The following is a 21849-nucleotide window of genomic DNA, read 5'->3' on the forward strand; positions in this document are numbered from 1 at the left end:
GTTTGCCTGTGTTAAGATCCCACCACATAAGTGGGAGGAACTGTATTGCACATGCCTGCTTGCTTTAGAAACCTACAATTGCTTGTTCTCAATGTCTCAAGAACCTTACTGATCTTGGGGTACAGATAAAACATCTAATCATAAGTAAAAACCATGCTGTAAACTATAACACAGGGGCACACTCTCAGAACAAGGGGTTGCTCATTCACGATTGAGATGAGGAGAAATTTCTTCACTCAGAGGGTTGTGAACCTTTGGAATTCTCTCCCCAGAGGGCTGTGGATGTTCCATCATTGAGAATATTTAAGTCTGAGGGAAAGAGATTTTTCATCTCTCAGGGAATCAAGGGATATGGGGAGAGGCAGGAAAGTGGAGTTGAGGCAGATCAGCCATGATTGGATTGAATGGGCAAGCAGGCTCGAGGGGCCGAATGATCTACTTTTTTTATGTTCTTATGTAACATAATGGCTGAGGAGCCATCCTTTTCCATACATCATGGCCCACATACAATACAACCCTCCCTACCTGCCCCACCACTGTTTTGAAATTAAAACGGTTTCACACACAAGAAGCTGCAACTAATATGTGAACGGTACAAAAAGAGTTGGAAAAGCCCCTCCACACCCTGGGTCCGCCCCCTCTTGGAATGAATGGGAGGTAGAGGCTTGGTCGTCTTAAATGCTTTTGAAGTGATGAACACTATGACAAAGGCAGGGAGTGTTTGTTGAGTTATTCTGATATATTGTGGAGGCAAATCAAGTCGAATGGAGAGCAAAAGGGAGAATCGTAATGATCCAGGGATGGAGACCAGGAGGAAATCCACAATCTTGCTTTGCTCATCTATATTGTTTTGCAGCTTTATCCCCTCCACCAGTTATAGTGAGCAAGTCGCATCCCCACCAATGCACTTGCTGTAAGTGGTGGAGACTAATATTTAAACATGCTGGTAAAGCCACAGCCACACCTGACTCAAACATGTTACTGCTCACAGGCCAAACAAACCATTACTTATCCAAATACTCATAACAAACTGACACTTTTTGTATACTTCTTTCACTCAATTCCTGCCAACAGGCACACCAACATTTAAATTGCAATTCCATAGAACGAGAATTTAATTGGACGTACACTTTTACATTAATTTCAGTTAACAAGCCGGTTTCCATGCCAACAAATTTTTTATCTGCTGGGGTAAAGAGATCAGGATAACTCCCTTACTTCATTATTTTTATCAATAATTTTACTCTTGTTGCATATAATTGCTATTTCCAAGTGAAACCTTAATTGTAAGTAGGCGTTTGATTCTGTGCCATCCAGCACCAGCTAATGCTCCAATTCTACAGACCCCAATGAAAAGACAGCAATCGTCCTTTTTTATCACAAGATTACCTGTTGTCCTTGAGCCCATTATTAGTGAATACACCTCCCTGAGACATAAGGCGGAATCTTGTTGAGGTGTCGGTGGTCTCGCCAGCTGGTAGGAGAGCCAGCGAGAGATCCGCGCTCGGTTTTTCAGAAAAGCCCACTGAATCACAAGGCAATCGGACAGTGGCAGGGCTACAGTGGAAGGCAGGCCTTCCCCTGGAATCAAGACCCCGAGAGTGGACGTCTCGCCTACCATGAGTTGCTGGTCAGTCAGAGGCTGGCAGCTCTTGTGCTCAGCTGGGCCATGGTTGCCACAGGAAAAACACTTACTGGAGCCCCAGGATCATAAGTGGGGAGTCGCGGAAGGAGGGGTACGGGGGTGCTCGGCAACAAGAACAGGGGAGTGGCTCTCAGCAGTACTGCCCTCCACTCCCGATGTCAAGTCCCTGGATCAGGCACTGAGTGTCTTTGATTCAAGGGACCTCTCCCCCAGAGGTGACAAGCTGGCCGCTCAGGTTTACCTGTTGTGCACGTCGCATTGCAACAGGCCCGCCACTAGGTTAATATTAGCGGCAGTGGGATGGGGTCCTTAAGTGGTCATTAATTGGCTGCTAAAGGGCCTCAATAGGCTGCAGGGCGGGAAGGTCAACCATGGGGTTTCCCGCCCAGAACTTAATCCTGGTGGAGGCGTGAAGGTGGCTGGGTTCTGGCGCACCACCATTCCACCTAATTAAATTCTCTTCCTGCCTACAAGCTCGCCACCAGCGAGAGCAGAAGATTCTGCCCTTGGGAACCACTTTAGAATGGCCGATTTTATTTAAGTTCCTTCGTTGAGTGGGTGATGGCTTCACATTAAAATTGGCCAGCGCCGTTGGGTGAGTCATGGATCAAATGTTCAGTGATCAATACTCTAAAATTAAATCATACTTCCGTACTTAACAAACAAAGGTTAATATTACTACAATGCTGGAAAACATCAATCATGATGTTAGGTTAGCATAGTTCAAGTCAGTCTTGATTGAGGTTTGATAGGATCTCTGACTAACCTTTTCTTTTCAATTGGGATCATGCAAATGTCACACCACGATGGTGACCACTCAGGATTTTCTTTTGACGGGCATTTTGAAGTATTTTGGAAGAAAATCCCTTAATTCAGGAGATGAAAGCCTGGGCTACAGCTAATAAAGTGCATTGCACAGAGGCTGAAAGAGCAGGATGGATAGAACCATAGGCCAGGATTTTACAGCCTCTCCGTGGCATGCCTGCCCCGACGGATGCGGTGAGCCATTTAAATCTCCATTCAGTTCGTCAGCACCATAACATCCCGCCCGGAAGGAGGGGCCGTAAAATCCTGGCCACAGAGTAATTGCAGCACAGAAGGAGGCCATCTTGTTCATGCTGGCTCCCTGAAAGAATGGCTCAGGTAGTCCCACTTTCCCACCTTTCCCTACAGTCGTACAAATTGTCTCTCTTTAGATAATTATACAATTCCCTTCTGAAAGCCACGATTGAATCTGCCTCCACCACACTCTCAGGCAGAGCCTTCCAGATCCTAACCCCTCGCTGCACAAAAAAGGCTTTTCCTCATTGTGCCATTGCTTCTTTTGCCAATCACCTTAAATCAGTGTCCAGCAGGTTGGAGAATGCATTGTTCTCTCTGCAATGAATGATTTGTGTACAAAGATCATGGGTGGCTATGAAATGTCCAATTTAATTAGGGGACTGATTCAAACTCTCTCTCAGGAATGGCCTGAGACGCACCAGACTGTTGTAACCTTGATGCCATTTTTTAGACTTGGGATCAGCTTCCAACCACATAAGCGCTCGATCGCCAGGACAGTTTCCATTCTGTAACGTCGTCCAACTCTGCCCCTGCCTCAGCTCATCAGCCGCTGTTACCCCCCCACCCCACCCCCCCCAATGCATACATACCTTCTTTAACTCTGGACCTGACTATTCCAATACACTTTTGGCCAGCCTCCCATCTTCCACTTTCCATCAAGCTCAGTTCATCCTAAACTCTGTTGCCTGCATCCTAACACACACCAAGCCCTGATTATCCATCATCTGTGATTACTGACTACATTGGTTCCTGGTTTGGCAATGTCACAATTTTAAAATTCTCACCCTTGTTTTCAAATCCCTTCATGGCCTCATCCCTCCTGATCTCTGTAAGCTCTTCCAGCCCCACAACCCTCTGAGATATCAGCACCCCTCTAATTCTGGTCTCTGGTGCATCCCCGATTTAGCTCCACCATTGGCGGCCGTGCCTTCACCTGTCAAGCCCTTGAGCTTTGGAATTCCCTCTTTGCATCTCACCACCCCTTGAAGATATTCCTTAAAACCGGCCGCTTGGACCAAGCTTTTGGTCACTGTTATGTGGCTCAGTGCCGAATTTTGTTTGATAACCCTCTAATGAAGCACCTTGGGGGTGTTTTAATATGTTAGAGGTGCTACCTAAATGCAAGTTGTTGTTGTTGTTGATTGTCAACTATTGAGAGAACTCTCACTCCCCACCTCCCCAAAGCAGGGTCGGGGGTGAAGCAGCCATGTAGTAACGATGCTCAGGGTAAAGCTGTTCCTTGCTGTGTAAGAAACGCTTTCTCTTCCTCTTCCTCCAACAGAAAATGGAGCTGCTGTCAACACCTCACAACATCAAAATCACCAACATCACCTGCGACTCTTTCAAGATCTGCTGGGACACAGATGTGAAGGACAGGGAGCGCATCACACATTACTTTGTGGACCTCAACAAGAAAGAAAACAAGGATTCCAATAAATTCAAGCACAGAGTAAGTTTATACCAGGGTTCCAGGCTGGCAGCTTACTAAATAGATATATATGGCACAACTAATCATGTCTGTGGGCTATAAGAGTATAATTTGATTAACTTTACTTTATCCTTTTAAAGTTAGCCAAATGGGCTTGATATTGCTCTTATCCTAGTCATCATCAGACATGCTCTTGTTTCCTCAGGCTAACACTAATATTTGAGTTTATTTCCACTTAAGATAATTACTCGCAAGTGGATAGTGGAAAGTTGGGAATTGGAGATCTTAGACTGCACTCCCATTTTATTCCCATTTTCAAGGGCAATTAGTGCCTCCTCACACATTCAAATCAAGATTTACTAGACTAGGTTTTCCTTTTGTTTTACTCATTCTGGGGATGTGGGCATCACTAGTCCACTTGAGAAGGTGCTGATGAATAGTCAATGTGGTGAAGCTGCTCTAGCAGTGTTGTCAGGTAGGAAATTCCAGGTTTGTGACCCAGCAACTATACAGGAATGGTCAATGTATGTCTATGTCAGGATGCTTGGTAACTTGGAGGTCATGGTGGTCCCATATCCTTGCTGCTCTGCTTCATCCTTCTAGGTGGTGAAGGTCACAGGTTTGAGAAGTGCTGTTAAAGAAGCCTTGGTGAGTTGCTAAAGTGTAATGCTTCCTCTTTTAGCACTAGAGTGTAAGAACATCTTGGGGTGGAAACCCTTCTCGCAAAACTAGGCACAATTCTCTGTCTATTCGAGTGAACTTCAATTGAGCCTGCTGCAATATCAGTGAGGGACATTTTTTTCCATTCATTCTTGGCATTTGAGCATCGCCAGCAAGGCAGCATTTATTGCCCATCTCTAATTGCCCTTGAGAGTGGGAATATAATGGGAGTGCAGTCTAATGTCTCCAATTCCCAGCTTTCCACTATCCAGTTCCATGTATTTACCTTAAGTGGAAATAAACTCAACTATTAGTCTTAGCCTGAATGTCACGGTCTGACTGATAGTTAGTATCTATCCAAGTGGGCAGCTCACAGGTGTTTGCAAAGTCTAGTTACATGTGTTGAGAGGGGAACTCTGATCATAAAAGAGCTAAATGACTTTTCTCATCCATATCTATCTTGTGGTCTTGTGATATTCCTTCTAAGCTAAGTAGAGGAAAATTGCATTTCCCACATCAGCAGCAGTGAAACATAAAAATCAAAGAGGAACTGTCCTGACTAAATGGAACACAAGGTAACTAAAGGCAACATCCGAGAAGAATAAGGATATTGATTCTAGCTGACCCAGGTGACTGAAGCAGGAACCGTTTGCTGATGCCAAGAAGACAGCTCAGCTCAGAGGTATCAACTGCCATCTCCGACTAAAGCAAGGAGGCAAATTCCAATTGAAATTTTATTTCAAAATATTCCCTACACAGCAGCTATTACCAGAGAGGACTTCAGAGAGACAGAATTATCTCATCTCAGAGAAATAGAGAAAGAGACAGAGTGAGGCTGAGAGAGTGCGAGAGAAAGAAAGACAGTGGAGGTGGGGAGAAAGAAACAAAGAGCAAAGCAATGAGACAGAAAGATGGAGAAAAAGAAGCAGAGAGAAAGAGAGAGAAGCTGAGAGAGAGAGAACAGAGAAAGAGAGACAAGGGGAGAGAAAATGACAGAGAGAAACGAGGAGGCAGAGAGACAGAGAAATAAAGAGAGGCAAGAGAGACACAGAGAAATAGAGGAAGAAAGAGAGAGGCAGAGAAGGAAAAACAGAGGGACAGAGACTGAGAGTGAGAGAAACAAGGAGATGGCAACATTGAAAGAGAGAGACAGACACATAAAGAGAGCGACTGAGAGAGACAGAGAAAGAGAAAGCAAGGGAGGGCAGAGGGAGAGAGAGAGGGAGAGTAGAAGTGAGAGTGCAACTCACATACATACAGAATATTCTAACACTCTATCTCTACTAAACCCTTGTTGTAGTGAAGACTGTCCCTGGTGAGAGTGGACATTCTGTTGCAGGTCTGGATCAGTTCAAGCCTTGGTAGGGTGTACAATGAGTCAGACATATAGTCGGAGAGGGTCTTAAGAATGCACCCCTTCTACCCGTCCACTACTCAATGTTCTGCTACTCTGAAAGTGTTGGCCCATGCTGGACCAAGCTGTACAACACTAAATCTGTTGCGTCATTCTCTGAATCCGCGCTCACGCACATCTCAGAAGGATAGCGAGAGTCTTTAAGCAGAAGCCTGCAGATGGGCAAAAAGTAAATAATAAAGAAAAGCGAGCTCCCACCTCACTGAGATAATAGACAGGTGCAGTAGGCCCTGGCACACTTCCTGCATGTGTTATTAACACCTGAAGACTTTCACTTCCCCACTGAGAGCCATATGGCTGATAGAGAGAGAGAGAGATAGAGAGCGAGAGAGAGAGAGGGGGGCACTGAAATCGTGGCCGCCTTCCATGCAAGCTTGGTTCCACTTCACATTCTAATGAATTGTAGCTGAGGCAGATGAGGGTGGAGAGCTGGATAGGGTTGCGAATATTTACCTGTATTACAGAGAAATATTGTTGTCCCTCTCTCCTCCAACTCAGGCCATACCCACTGAATGTGAAAAGATTGCTTCTGCGATTTGAGCAGAGCTCAGAGATCTCTGCTCATCCAGCTCATTCCCTTTTACTTGGGGTTAGGTAGTGTAGGTTATCAAACAGTTAATCACAGATGATCAGAAGCTACCCCCAGGGAACGTTGATACTATTACACATTACTTATTGTAACATTTTGGAATTAAAGCCATCAGCTCCTGTCTAATTGCACTGGCATTCTCCCACTTTGCAGCTCACTCAAACCCCGCAATGTAACCATCATTTGCACTCTGGGGGCGTCTGACTGACACAGATTGATTTCTTACATAATCATCCACGGTTCACGTGGGATGCTTTCTCTCAACAGCTCGACACAGGTGATGAAAGAGCTGTTAGGAGATTATATTCCAAACTGCAGCTCACTCCCGGCTATCTGCTATTCTATGTGTAAACCACCCGAACCCCTTGATTAGATTCCAGCCCATACCTCACTCCTGGAATTCTGTTATTCTACATATAAACTCCAACTCACACCCAACACCTCGATTGAATTCCAGCCTGTAGCTCATTTCCAGGTAAGTGTTATTCTACATATAAACCATCTGAACACCTTGATTAGATTCCAGTCTGTAACTCACTCCTAAGGTTTCTGTTATTCTATATATAAACCAGCCAAAACTCTCAATTAGATTCCAGCCCGTAACTCATTCCTGGATTTCCCGAAACTCCACCCCATCAACCCCTCGATTGAATTTCCGGGTACCTGTTATTCCATATGTAACTCCCCGACCCACCGAACCCCTTGATTAGATCCCAGCCTGTAACTCACACCTGGGTTTCTGTTATTCGACATATTAACCCCGCCAACCCTCACCTCCCCCACCAAACCTCCCAATTAGATTCCAGCCTGTAACTCCTTCCCAGGAATCAATATGTAGGTTTCACTAACAGTGGTGCTGTTACATACACATTTCCCTGGTGTAAAATTATCACAGGTGACACTTCCTGGACTGACACATTCTCCCGGCTATGTTTGAAAGTTGCGTGCTCTGGCTCTTTCTAATATCTTGGCTTGTAAAAAATATTGAAGGCTAAGACGGATATCAAAACCATGACAACTATTTTTTTCCATCCCTTGGCTCAACTTGCATTCTCTTTAAACAGCAAACGGAACTAAAGCAACCGTTGCCTTGGGAACCATCATCCAGAGCTGGATTCCTGGCAGAACCTAGCCTCAGCTTACTACTGTGTATGATAGATAGGAACAGAGCTAGCAGCTCACAATTCCTTCATAGTGAATATCCTCATGCTCAAGAGCACATGAATATTTGCTTTTATCACAATCATGGCGTTTCAGGGAGAGAGAGAGAAATGGTCTGTTTTTGTGATGTTGGTTGAGGGATAAATTTTGGCCAGGACACTAGGGATAACTCCTCTGTTCTTCTTTACACCCACCTGAGAGGGCAGGTGGGGCCTATTAATGTCTCATCCAAAAGATGGCACCTCCAGCACTGCTGTACTGCACTGCAGTGCTCGAGTCTTGGAGAGTGACTTAAACCCCACAACCATGTGATTCAGAGCTAGAAGGCTACCAACTGAGCCATGTCCAACACGCAAAATAAGGTGGAAACAACGGTCATTGAATTGAATTTTTGTCACTAAATCGAAATCCACAATATATTAAATTTATAGTGCACCCTCCTGATTTGTGTATCACCATCTGTGACATACCCGCAATTGCACACCAATGAAGATTGATAAGCTACAGATCCCCATAGCCAGAACAAAGCATTACTGATGATCACTTTGTCCCGAGTTTCTGCAGGCAATGAGAGACGATTGAGAAAATTTCTTCTTGAGTCTAATCTGAAAGAAGGTGAAATTGGAGATGGGCATGGTTTCTCGGACTCAGGCGCTGCCCAGTGTCACACTTCACTGCATCTCCAGTGACAAGGACTAAAAAATAGGAAATGTTGGAATACTTGGGACCGTCAACGTCTGCAAAGGGAGACAATATGAGTGATGATATTTGAAGATTTTCGACTTTTAATTTGGCTGTGGCTGCTCAATCCAGTCAGCCCCGTTCCCCTGCGCTATCCCTGCAAGTTTATCTCCCTCAAGTGCCCATCCAATTTCCTTTTGAAATCATTCATCATCTCCGCTTCCACCCCCCTCGAGGGCAGCGAGTTCCAGGTCATTAATACTCGCTGCGTAAAAAAAGTTCTTCCTCACACCCCCCTTATCTCTTGCCCAAAACCTTAAATCTGTGACTCTATCTGATGGGAACAGCTTTTCTTTGTCTATCTTATCTAAACATGTCAGAATCTTGTCCACCTCTATCAAATCTCCTCTCAATCTCCTTTGCTCCAAGGAGAACAACCCCAGCTTCTCCGACCCAACCTTGTAGCTAAAACCCCTCATCCCTGGAACCATTCTGGTAAATCTCCTCCGGACTCTCTCAAGGGCCCTCACATCTTTCCTAACATGTGGTGACCAAAACTGGACACAATACTCTAGTTGTGGCCTAACCAGAGCTTTATAAAGGATCAGCAGAACTATTCTGATTTTGTACTCAACACTTCTGTTTGTGAAGCTGTTCTAGGGCTATGCTTATTTCCTCTGTGACTAATCACTACTGCACAGGAGCTTGGGTCTGTCTGGACATCACTGGAGAAAAATAGAAAAAAGGCCCAAATGCCAGAAATCTAAAATAAATAATGGAAACACGCAGTAGGTCAGTCACCCCATGACAATTCACAAGTTTAGGTGGTGATCCGCAGAAGGATAAAGCTTCCACTTAACCAGGAAACTGCAAAGGTGAAAGCATATCCACATTATTCTCTGTGTCCAGCATTGTTTCCTCGCCCAGACATCAGTTATTGACTCAGTTATCACAGCAGAGCCAGTGCTCCCTCACCCGGCATTGACTGAGTGCTTATTTAACTCCAGTAATGAGGGGCCGTGAAGAGGCCATTATCCTACAGGCAGCAGAGCTCAGGCTGTAATGTAAGACACGCTCTGCTGAACGTAATTCGAATTCAAAGTTTCCTGGCCGTGACACCTCCACACACAGACACACACACACACCCCATCACGCAGTCCTTCATGGGTCAGTGACAGGCTCCTTGGATCTTTGCCTGGACCTGACTAAACAAGGCTGGGTCAGGTAGATGTGCCTTGTGTTGTTACACAATGTAACAAGACAAAATGCCTATGTAATTTGCTGAAATCACAGCTGAAAAGAAGTGTGACCTGAAGGAGGGAAACGTCAGGAAGATTGAGGGGAGCATCTTTAAACCTGGGAGCACATGACAATGTTAAATGGGATTCAGGATTCTATACATTGAAAATGCACTTGAGGAAAGCCACTTGAATTTTTTCAGCAGTTTTATTTTAGTCCCCAGCATCCAAAGTTTTTTTGGGGGAGTTCCAGATTTCGGCTACCCTTTGTAAGAGGAAGTGCTTCCTGACATCGCCCCTGAATGGCCTAGCTCTGACTTTAAAAGTAGAATTTTACGGCCACATTGTAGTGGGGCAGGGCCAGAAAATGCGGCGAGCTGTTCAATAGTCCATTGACTTTGGCAGAAACAGAAAGTCCCACCAATGGGAGGGGCCATAAAATTCCCCCATAAGTTTTTTTTAATCCCTTGTTCTGGACTCCTCTCACCAGTGGAAATAGTTTCTCTCTATCTAACCTATCATTTTAAAAACCTTGATTAGATTACCCCTCCATCTTCTCTACTCAGGGGAAAACATGCTTATTCTTTGCAATCTGTCCTCACAATCGAACCCTCTGAGTCTTGGCATCAACCCCTCCATGCACAAGATATTCTTCTGGAGATGGGTGTCCAAACACCAGATGGGGCTTAACCCAAGAGTCTGAACAAACATCATGTCCATCCCTTTGTAATCCAGCCCCTTAGATATTGGCCTTTGAAAATCCCATCAATCATTAAATGTTGTCTGTACATACACGCTTAAGCCAACAGCAGAGGCACCAATCAGCAAAGCTCATTCTTATGTTCTTGGCTATTCAGGATGTCCCTACCAAGCTGGTGGCCAAGGCTGTGGCACTGCCGATGACTGTGAGAGGGCACTGGTTCCTGAGCCCCCGCACAGAGTACAGCGTCGCTGTCCAGGTCGCCATCAAGCAGAGTGATGGAGAATACCTCGTGTCTGACTGGAGCGAGGTGGTGGAATTCTGCACTGGAGGTGAGCATGTGAAATCACACATGGACTGGTCTCCTTTTACACTCACGTAGCATTTAGCAACAGAAAAACTGCCCGACAAAAAAAGTCCATCTAAATTGTCTTCTGGTAGTCGCAATGAAGTTGAATCTTGCTGAAAAGAGAGACATGTTGCTGAAGTTTTTTGTTTTGCACTCATCAGGACAAATGCAAGAATGCCAAATTTCAAACAATCACAACAATTTAAATGACTGGAGAAAAGGGTGCTGATTGGCTGGCGAACTGACTCTGATTGGCCGAGGCGTTGCCATGGCCAAAGCAATTGGGAACAAAATGTCTACTGTTCCATGTGATTCCATGATTGGGTGGCACTTGTTGAACAATCCAGAGTGTGCAAAAACTACACTAACAACCAATTTAAGACAATCAGTCAACCTTGTAACATGGCTCATTTGCTGGAAGTGACATACATTCATACACAGGGACCGTCCTCTGCAAACATAAGGAATATATTCAAGTTTTGTATCTCTTTTGAATTATCTGGGAGCATGACAAGCCTATAGTTCCCTGTTGCTTTCTCCATGGCAACACCTCAGCTAATGAGGTCAATCATTAGTCAATCAATCAGCAACTTTTTCGCCTGTAGTATAAATTGTTGTACTTGTCTGAAATTTGTCCTGATGAGTACAAAAGGAAAAACTTCAGCAACATGTCTCTCTTTGCAGCAATATTCAAGTTCTACACTACCAAGAGACTGTTTGATAATGGAGTTGTTCATGAACCTCAGCGGCCAATCTCATCAATTCATCTACAACAGACCTAGGCATGAGGTGATGGAAAGTTTTGGGAATTATTGGTTCAAAGTCATTAGTTCCCCTCAAGCTACACTTACTAAAATAGTGACAGAGTGGAACCTCTTTATACTATCTCAAAGGTAACCAAAGAATATTACCATATTATAGAGATATTCTGTAAATATTATCACTGTCCCAGAGACACCCTGTAAATATTAACACTCTCCTAAAGAGATTCTTCGAAGCGCCTCAAAGAGATATCCTGTGAATATAAACACTGAGAGATATTTTGTAGATATTAACACTCTTCCAGAGACATCCTGGGAATATTCACACTCTCCGAGATATCCTCATAGATAGCATCGTTTGATGTAGCTGATTCCCTGTTAATGTGCTTCCCAGATTATTCCACTGCCCACTTGAAACAGTTGCTGGAGAAAGCAGAAGTGATTGCTGGACGAATGCTGAGATTCTCGGTCTTCTATCGGAATCAGCACGAAGAATACTTTGAATACATAAGGTGATACATTTACTACCTATTCCTATTTGATGCTCAGCCCCTAACCTGTGTCCCCTCTGTCACCAATTCCAGTTCTGTAACTTGTCCAGGCTCCACCCTGCCTCAGCCCTGTCTGCTGCAGAAATCCTCATCCATGCCTTTGGTCGCTCAGACTTGACCATTTCAATAGTCTCCTGGCCAGCCTCCATAAACTTGAGCTCATCCAAAACTCCATAGCCCATGTCCTAACTCATACCAAGGCCATTTCGCCCATCGCTGATGCTTGCTGATTTACATTGGCTCCCAGATAGGCATACCTCAAGAATAAATTTCTCATCCTTATTTTCAAATCCCTCCATGGCCTCACTCCTCTCTTTATCTGTAAGCTCCTCCAGCCCCACCACCCTTTGTGATATCTGTGCTCCTCAAATTCTGGCCTCTTAAGCGTCCCCGATTTACATCGCTCCACCACTGGTAGCCATGCCTTCAACTGCCCAGGACCAAAGCTCTAGAATTCCCTCCCCAAATCTTTTCATGTCTCCAACTCTCTTTCCTCCTTTAAATGACTTCTTAAAATGTGCCAATTTGACCAATGGTTTGGTCACCTAACCCTAATTCTTTTTAGGTGGCTCGGTATCAAACCTTGTTTGATAAAGCTCCTGTGAGGCACCTTGGAACGTTTTACTACAATAATTTATCTAATGAAACGTTTCACAGGAGCAGTATACAACAAAATTTGACACTGAGCAATATAAGGAGTTATTAAGACAGATGATCAAAAGCTTTGTTCTTATATCTCCTTATGGGATTTAGTGTCAATTTCTCTGTGAACATTTTACTATCCTAAAGATGCAATTTAAATGGAAGTTGTGTTGCTGTTGCACTAAAATCAATTGGATCCTCATCCAGGGACAGGTAACACAGAGTCAGCTCCCTAACACTCTGCTGCTACCTTATGGCAGGATGCTCAGTTTTACAGTTTTACTCTGTATCGCACCACATGCTGTACCTGTCCTGGGAGTGTTTAATGGGGATAGTGTAGAGGGAGCTTTACTCTGTAACTAACCCCGTGCTGTACCTGCCCTGGGAGTTTGATGAGACAGTGTAGAGGGTGCTTTACACTGTATCTAACCCTGTGCTGTACCTGTCCTGGGAGTGTTTGATGGGGACAGTGTAGAAGGCGCTTTACACTGTATCTAACCCTGTGCTGTACCTGTCCTGGGAGTGTTTGATGGGGACAGTGTAGAGGGAGCTTTACTCTGTATCTAACCCCGTTCTGCACCTGTCCTGGGAGTGTTTGATGGGGACAGTGTAGAGGGAGCTTTACTCTGTATCTAACCCCGTTCTGCACCTGTCCTGGGAGTGTTTGATGGGGACAGTGTAGAGGGAGCTTTACTCTGTATCTAACCCCATGATGTACCTGTCCTGGGAGTGTTTGATGGGGACAGTGCAGAGGGAGCTTTACTCTGTATCTAACCCTGTGCTGTACCTGTCCTGGGAGTGTTTGATGGGGACAGTGTAGAGGGAGCTTTACTCTGTATCTAACCCCATGATGTACCTGTCCTGGGAGTGTTTGATGGGGACAGTGCAGAGGGAGATTTACTCTGTATCTAACTCCGTGCTGTACCTGTCCTGGAAGAGTTTGATGGGGACAATGTAGAGGGAGCTTTACTCTCTATCTAACCCCGTCCTGTACCTGTCCTGGGAGTGTTTGATGGGGACAGTGTAGTGGAGTGTGGATCCATTCTAGATTTTTTATATAGCTGTTGGATTTTGGTTGAACTTCTTTGTGCCTTTGTGGGGTGGGGGGGGGGGGGGGGGCGGGGGCGAGGTGGGCAGTAGCTGCCTCACTCTAAGATTTTGTCGTTGCAGGATGCACCACAATGGTGTCATGCAGCCCTATCTGAAGGACAGCAGTGGCAGCCATGGCTCCCCGGTCAACGGCACACTGCACGGGATCTTCTTCAGCTGCAACACTGAGTTCAACACCGGCGAGCCGCAGATGGACTCCCCCTATGGCCGGCTTCGGTTCCGGGTGGATGCCGAGCAGCTCTTCAACCCCGGCACCAACCTCTACTTTGCCGACTTCTACTGCATGTATACGGCCTACCACTACGTCATCCTGGTGCTTGCGCCTAAGGGTACCGCTGGCGACCTGTTCTGCCGTGAGAGGCTTCCCCTGCTGGACAGCGCCCACAACCCCTTCCTGACCTGCACCCAGGACCCCGAGGGCCGGCTGGTCTTCCACCATGCCCAGGACCTCATCTTGGAACTGATCTATACCCAGCCACTCAGCTTGGCCTTGGGCACCCTCGGCGAGATCGGCGGCCACCAGCTTATGAGCCTTTCCACCGCCGATGCCAAGAAGGACCCCAGTTGCAAGACCTGCAACATCAGCGTTGGGCGTTAGGCGGGGGTGGGGGGGAGTGATGCGTGGGGGGTGGGGGTTAAATGGGGGCACAATGTGGGGGTGGGGTGGGGGGAGCAAAACCAGCATTAGATCCACTGTGAATAAAACAGCCTTCAAGGGGGTGAGTGGAGGGGTATTCAGCCTGTAGGACGAGCTGCCCCCCGCAAAATATATTTTAATTCGTTGTAACCCAGAGAAGAAATGGGGACATAAGAGAGGTCAAAAAAACACCAACAAACACCCAGAGATAACTGGGTGACAGAGAGGGTCTTGAAATTTCTACATCCAGAAGGTGCTAACATAACATACACGGATGTGCCCCCATTAATACATGGACCCATCTCTGCTTTGTGTGTTTGGTACCAGTTTTAATGTGATTGTAAAGCACCTACCAGTTGAGATGCCCTTGGGTCTGCACAGGGTGGAAAACCCATTCATTCAAGAGCACATGACAGACAGCACAATCTATCTAGCAGAGGGCAGACTCTTTCTCTCTCTCTCTCTCTCTCTCTCACGCACACACTCTGCAACATCTGTTACCTTCTGCTCTTTGTTTTTTATCAGTGATTTGGTCATGCATCCCAGCCACTGGCACAGCAAGCCTGGTGAGCACAAATGAAGTCCCACCTCAACCCATCTGAAGCACAGAGTATCTTCCTGTTTCTCCATCTAATGGTAATATGGAGGATCAAAGAGACCTTCTAATTGAACAGGAGCCTTAGATGTATTAGATGGGGGCTGGATCTCAATCATCCCTCACACCAGATGGGCAAGACAGTGGGATTTTCACTCACGGCCCCCCTGGTTGGGTAGCCAACTGTCGTTAGACACATTCCTAGATAATTCAGTGTGAACTCTCACTTCCAACTGCCTCTCTCGGTTGAAGAGCCCACTTCTCATCTCCGATATTTTTATAATAGCAGTATTCTAAGAAAATTAAAAAAAGATGCACAATTTGTGATATGCCCTTCCGATTTTTCCCACGGTTTGCTTACCAGGAGAGTCCTGGAGGGTTGGCAACTCGGCGTTCTTCCCACTGCCAGTTCGAGCTTCTTTATTGGCAACACTTAGGACCTCTTAAAGGAGCCAACACTCACTTACAGGGGCAGTGCCGTTTCCTCTCTGGTAGAACTTTCTCAGCTTGCAGCAGCCAGCAGCTGGAGCAAGCGGTTTCTGCCACACTGTGCAACCTCACGGCACATGCATTCGTGCCTGCATGCGTGTAACTGCATATGCAAGTGTGCAGCCAAGGGTGCTTTTCACAACATAACAGTTAGTGACTACGGCACCGCATGATATACACACACACCCCCCCTGACAACTATGGGTCTGTCTCTTGCTGATACTTTTCCCTAGTGTCTCTTAGAGACCCTGGAAGCTGACTTTGTTCCATGTTTTATTCATATTTTGTTTGGTAGTAGTTGTCAGACAAAGAGGGAATAGATATCTGGAATACTCTCTCCCAAAAAGAAAACAATTGGAGCTTTCCAGACTGTGATGGATAGATTTTTGCTGGGTAAGGGGATCAAAGGATATGGCGCCAAGCCAGGTAAATGGCTTCATAGTACAGATCAGCAAGGATCTCACTGAATGGCACAGCAGGCTCAAGGGGCTGAATAACCTCCTCCTGTTCCTAATTCCCAAATCCAAAACACTGGAATTCGTCCGATTGGACTATATGCATTGGAGCTGCTGTAGCTTTGCAGCAGAACAGATGTTGCTGACCACAAATGAATAAAGTGTGTACGTGTTGTAGCTTTAGACCTCGGGCACATCCCTCGACTTCACACCACGCTCATCACACCTCCTTCTCATCTCTCGGTCATGAAAGGATGGTGAATCCCCATCTCCATCTGTACTAGGGGTGCCACTATAGTCAGTTTTTGTACTTCACTTTGATCGTGTGCTTTGGGTGGTTTTTAACTCCATGAAAGGTGCTGTGTAAATGCAGGTTGTTGTTGCTGTTGTTAGGCTGATGGAGGATTGCTTGCGATGCAGAAAGTCGCGACTTCCTTTTGCTTCCCTGTCGGTGGCTGAGGCTCACAATGAATTTTCCGTAGCAGGTAAGCTAACTGCAGCCTAGATTCCCAACCACCCGACTTAGCAAAATGCAACAGCTTGAGGGAAAAAAAGTTCCTCAACACTGGGATAGAGAGGGACCACACTAAGGATCATAGGATCAGGAGGAGGCCATTCAGTCCTTCCAGCCTGTACCAGCATTCAATTAGCTCATATCTGATCTTGACTCCGTCTTCATTCCCTGATCCTTAATGCATCTGCCTGACAAAAGTCCATCAATCTCAGTTTTGAAATTTTCATTCGACATCCCCCCCAACAGCCTTGGGAGGGGCTGAGAAGGAGGCAGTGGTGAAGAGAGCTCCAGATTCCCATGACCCTCGGTGTGAAGGAGAGCTTCCTGACATCATCCCTGAATGGCCGAGCTTTCATTTTAAAGTTATGCCCCCTCGTTCTGGACCGACCCCCTGCCACCAGAGGCAATAACTTCTCTCTACCGACTCCTTTTACACCTTGGTTAAATTGCTTGGAAGAGGGCATGTTCTCACAGCAGGAATGTGGCTACATGCTGTTGGCTCGAATGACCTACTCCTGCTCCTAAGTCCCACACAAACATCCCCTATTTCTGCGACTATTATGTCAAATATGCCCCAGGCAAGGCTGAAAGAAAGGATAACTAGACTTTTGAGTTGTCACATGATGTCACCCTAGCCCCTTTGAGCCAATGCAGCGAGTTGGCTGGCAGGTCAAAGGACCAACTCATGTCTCTTGTTAAACTGGGAAAAGCCTCAAAGTCATAGAGCGCATGGTGGCAAGGGTGAAAGGTTTAGGGGGTGGGAGAATGCAAATAATTCAGGAGGTGATCAGGATGCTCCTAGGCTTGTGAAACGTAGGAGTAACAGAGAGAGGGTGAGGAATTCTATCCCTCTGAGGTACTGTGGCAGGATGAGTTTGAATGGGAGGCATGGCAGGGGATCTCAATTCCACAGGGGAGATGGAAGGCATCAATGAAAATTGTGGTAAGGACTGGAGGCCACTGTCAGACACTGCCATCCAGTGGTGGCACTCAGATATACATGGTCCCACAAAACCATTTTCAGGTAGGAGGCTTGCTCTGATCAAACTTTCTCTCCCACCTTGTTCCCCCTTTACCTAAACGCACTTTCTGAGTCCCCAAGTGCACGTTTGATCCACAATTTCTCTTACTGTGCCTCTTCTGGACTGACACTCCCTGTGCAGTGCTGAGGTAGTGCTGCACTGTCAGCGGCACCATCTTTCGGATGAGATGTTAAAACCGTTCGGCTAGACGTAAAGGACCCTACAGCTCTCTGTTGAAGAAGAGAAGGGGACTTCTCCCCAGTTTCCTGGCCAATATTTATCTCTCAATCAACATGAACAAGAACAGACTAGTCATCTGGTCATTATCACACTGCTGTTTGTGGGAGCTTGCTGTGCTTGGCTGCCGTGTTTCCTACATTACAAGTTACTACACTTCGAAAGTACTTAATTGGCTGTAAAGTGCTATATAAATGCAGGTCTTTCTGCCACTAACCATCTCTTGCTCCCCATCCAAGTACACCACAGACCATTTCATTTTTGCGTGTATATTTTTTCCCCGTTCCTTATTCTGCTCCTTTTGAGCTGCTGTGTATCTGTGATGTCTTCCAGTCCCCCTATACCTGACTCCTGTTGCTCCTCAGATGCTCCTTGACCAGCTGAGTGTTTTCCTGGTTCCTGCTTTCCGATGTCTTTTCCCGCTGTTCCGCATCTCCACTCACTCCGCACCCAGTGCATGGAAGGGAGCAAGCATCTAGCCCAGTCTTGTGCCTGAGTTCCATGCATGCCCACCGTTAAATTTATTTTAATGGGATTATAGTTTGATCAGAGTTCTGCAATTTCTTGCACTGTTGAACAATACTTGGCCTTGAAAGCAAGAGCTGGCCTAGTTATTGTCCATTGATCTGAACCTTTCAAGCCTCAATTCGGGATGTGAGCCCACAGGTTCCAAGTCACATTGTCTAACAGCAACTTGCATTTGCATTGCACCTTCAATGAAGTAAAGTTTCCCAAGGTGCTTCGCAGGAGCATTGTCAGGCAAAAAAAAAAAAATTGCAGAGCCAAAGGAGATATGACAATGGGTTGAATGGTCTCCTTCTGGGCAGTATCATACTGCAATTAGGACAGGCAACCAAAAGCTGGATCAAAGAGCTATCTTACAAGAGGGAAGCAAAGTAGAAAGGTGCAGGGAGGGGATTCAAGAGCTTGGGGCCTAGCCAGCTTAAGGCCTGGCTGCCAATGGTGGAGCAAAGGAAATGCGCGGAGGCACAGGAGGCCAGAATTGGAGGAGCGCAGAGATCTCGGGAGGTTGAGGGGCTGGAGGAGGTTACAGAGGTAGTGGAGGGGTGAGGTGATGAAGGGATTTGAAAACAAAATTGAGAATTTTGAAACTGATCTCCTCCACAAAATAATTGTCATTAAGAAACAGCAATCCCGGTTGGGGGAAAGTAGGTGAGACAACAAGGGAAATCAGGAGCCAATGATTAGGCGACATCCTGTGAGGTGGCTAAGAGAAGGACATTCAGATTTGAGGGCCTGGAAAAAAGTGAGATGGACTGGGAGATGGGGCTCTGAGTCTTGAATTCAACACAGCGAAGGAACAAAGTTGTTGGCTGGATAGTTATTTGACATAGAACAAAAACATTTTAAGAATGAAAGACAGCAAACAAGATGTCCAGCTGAAGTTATAGGATCTGCTCTAAATAGGGTTGTCAACACTCCAGGATAAACCTGGGATTAAAGTCCAAATTCCAGGTCGCCGCTCTAAGCAAAACTAGGGGGAAAAAAAATTGGGACATTCAAAAAAATGGTGCACTTTTCAAAAATAAATTCTCTGAACATTCTCTAATTGTAAAGGCATGGGTGATCGGGAAGAGTCTGCTTGACTGAAGTTGAGAATCATTCACTGGCATTGGGAAAGCAGAACGCTGAGAAGTTAGACCAATGATGAGGGGGGCTGGAGCAATGAGAGGCCATGTGACAAGGAATATGTCTAATCAGAGTTGGCATCCCGAATTTCCAAAGCCTCTCCCTAAATATTTATCAAACCCTGGGTCAACAATCACTTCAAAATATCTCCACTTGCCTGGATGAGTGTAGCGCCAATAGCACTCAAGAAGCTCGACATCCTGGACAAAGCAGCCTGCTTGATCAGCACCCCATCCACCACCTTAAACATTCACTCCCTCCACCACTGACGTACAGTGGCAGCAGTGTGTACCATCTACAAGATGCACTGCAGCAAATCGCCAAGTCTCCTTTGACAGCACCTTCCAAACCTGCGGCCTCTACACCTAGAGGGTCAAGGGCAGCAGATGCATGGGAACACCACTGCCTGGAAGTTCCCCTCCAAGCTACATGTCCTGACTTGGAACTATATCACCGTTCCTTTGCAGGGTCAAAATCCTGGAACTCCCTCCCTAACAGTACCTACACCACAGGGAATGCAGCAGTTCAAGAAGGTGGCTCACCACCACCTTCTCAAGGGCAATTAGGAATGGGCAACAAATGCTGGCCTAATCAGCGATGCTCACATCCCATATCACCTTTTTAAAAATCCATTCACACGTTCCCTCCTATCCAGAGATTAATTCTTGATCACAAGGACCTTAATGGAACCAAGTCCGCCATAGGCTTGGGCTGTGTGGGGAGTTCAGGATGGTCCAGTAAAGGCAGGGAAGTCTGTTCAATGTTTTAGTGTCAAAGTCACTGCGCCATATCGAGGCAATGGAAGCGACAGGCAGCTTTCACAAATCCGCAAAATGTTTCGCTTCAAACAGTCCTTCACGTTAACCAGCTCTGTTGTGCATGAAAAGAAAATTTAAAGCTGTGTTCAGGTGAATCTGTCTGCCTGTTGCAATTCGTGTTATGTGTTTCTATGCAAGCTAATATTACTGAGTGGAGCAAAGCTTGTGCTGCACGCAAAATTCAAATCAATAAAAGCTTCAGCAAAGGCCTGTTGTCCAAGTGGTGATCATTTTCCTCAATGCATTGTTGGATCCAGTTTGGGAGTCTTGAAACATTCACCCCAGGAGAGATTTATTAGAATGCTACAAGGATGAGGGATTTCAGTTGTGTGGAAAGACTGGAGAAGCTGGGCTTAGAGCAGAAAAGGGTCAAGGGGAGATAGAGATGTGATAGAGGTGTTCAAATTTCACAGTGTTTTGGTAGAGTAAATAAGGAGAAACAGTTGTTCAGGGCGGAAGAGTTGGTAACCAGTGGTCATCATATTAATATAGTGTAGAAGAATCGATTATTTAATAAACCACCTATCACCACATAATAAGCTATTCACAATAGTCCCTTGGTAATACAGAAATTGAATATTGCTGAAAAGAGACGCAGCACTGGGCAGCATTTGCCGAACAATCCGAATGTGCTAGTAACTACACTAACAGCCAATTTAAGATAATCAGTTGCGCTCGTAATGTGGCTCATTTACACTTGCTAGAAGTGACATACATTCATACACAGGGACCCATCCTCTGCAAACAAAAGGAATATGTTCAAGCCTTGTGCCTTTCATGAATTACTCTGGAGCTTAGGGAGATAATAGTTCTCTATTGCTTTCTGCATGGCAACTCCTTGGCCAATCAGAGTTGACTTGCCAATCAATCAGCACCTTTGTGATCGTTTGAAATTTGGCACTCTTGCTTTTGGCTTGATGAGTGCAAGACAAAAAACTTCAGCAACATGTCTCTCTTTTCAGCAAGATTCAATTTACAATACGCTGATTTAACTGTACAATAGATGACATGGAACTGCCTACAGTCCAGGGCTTATGCTGCACGGCACTAGTCAAGGAACAGGAGCTCTTCAGTCACCCCACCAACACCATCAAGAACAGATTCACTGCTCAGTTATTCGTGGCAGTTGGGGGATCTTGCCACGGACAATATGGCTGCACTGAATAAAAAGCATTGACTGGTCCAGCATGTTGGCCTATCGATAAATCTAACTGTACCCTCTCTCTAGCTAGGGGGCCACAGTCTTTAGAATAAGGAGTAGGCCATTTAGGACTGAAATGAGGCGGAATTTCGTCACTCAGATGGTTTTGATCTTTAGAATTCTCTACTTAGAGGGCTGTGGAGGCTCAGTCATTGAGTATGTTCAAGTCACAGATTGATAGAATTGTAGTTATTAAAGATAACAAGGGATAGGGGATAGTGTTGGAAAATGGCATTGAG

General features: G+C 45.7%; 1 protein-coding gene across 1 annotated transcript in view; it reads left to right on the plus strand.

The window, feature by feature from the left end:
* Window positions 1–16917, plus strand: part of LOC144694927 (phytanoyl-CoA hydroxylase-interacting protein-like) — a 60771-nt gene extending 43854 nt beyond the window's left edge. The window contains exons 3-6 of the mRNA XM_078565709.1: window positions 3990–4157; window positions 10737–10911; window positions 12084–12201; window positions 14053–16917. Of these exons, the coding sequence (XP_078421835.1) occupies window positions 3993–4157; window positions 10737–10911; window positions 12084–12201; window positions 14053–14590 (996 nt within the window). The 5' untranslated portion in view covers window positions 3990–3992 and the 3' untranslated portion in view covers window positions 14591–16917. The remainder of the gene's footprint in view (window positions 1–3989; window positions 4158–10736; window positions 10912–12083; window positions 12202–14052) is intronic.
* The last annotated feature ends 4932 nt before the right edge of the window (window positions 16918–21849 follow it).

Source organism: Cetorhinus maximus, chromosome 20 (genome assembly GCF_964194155.1).
Source record: "Cetorhinus maximus chromosome 20, sCetMax3.hap1.1, whole genome shotgun sequence".
Lineage (NCBI taxonomy): Eukaryota > Metazoa > Chordata > Chondrichthyes > Lamniformes > Cetorhinidae > Cetorhinus > Cetorhinus maximus.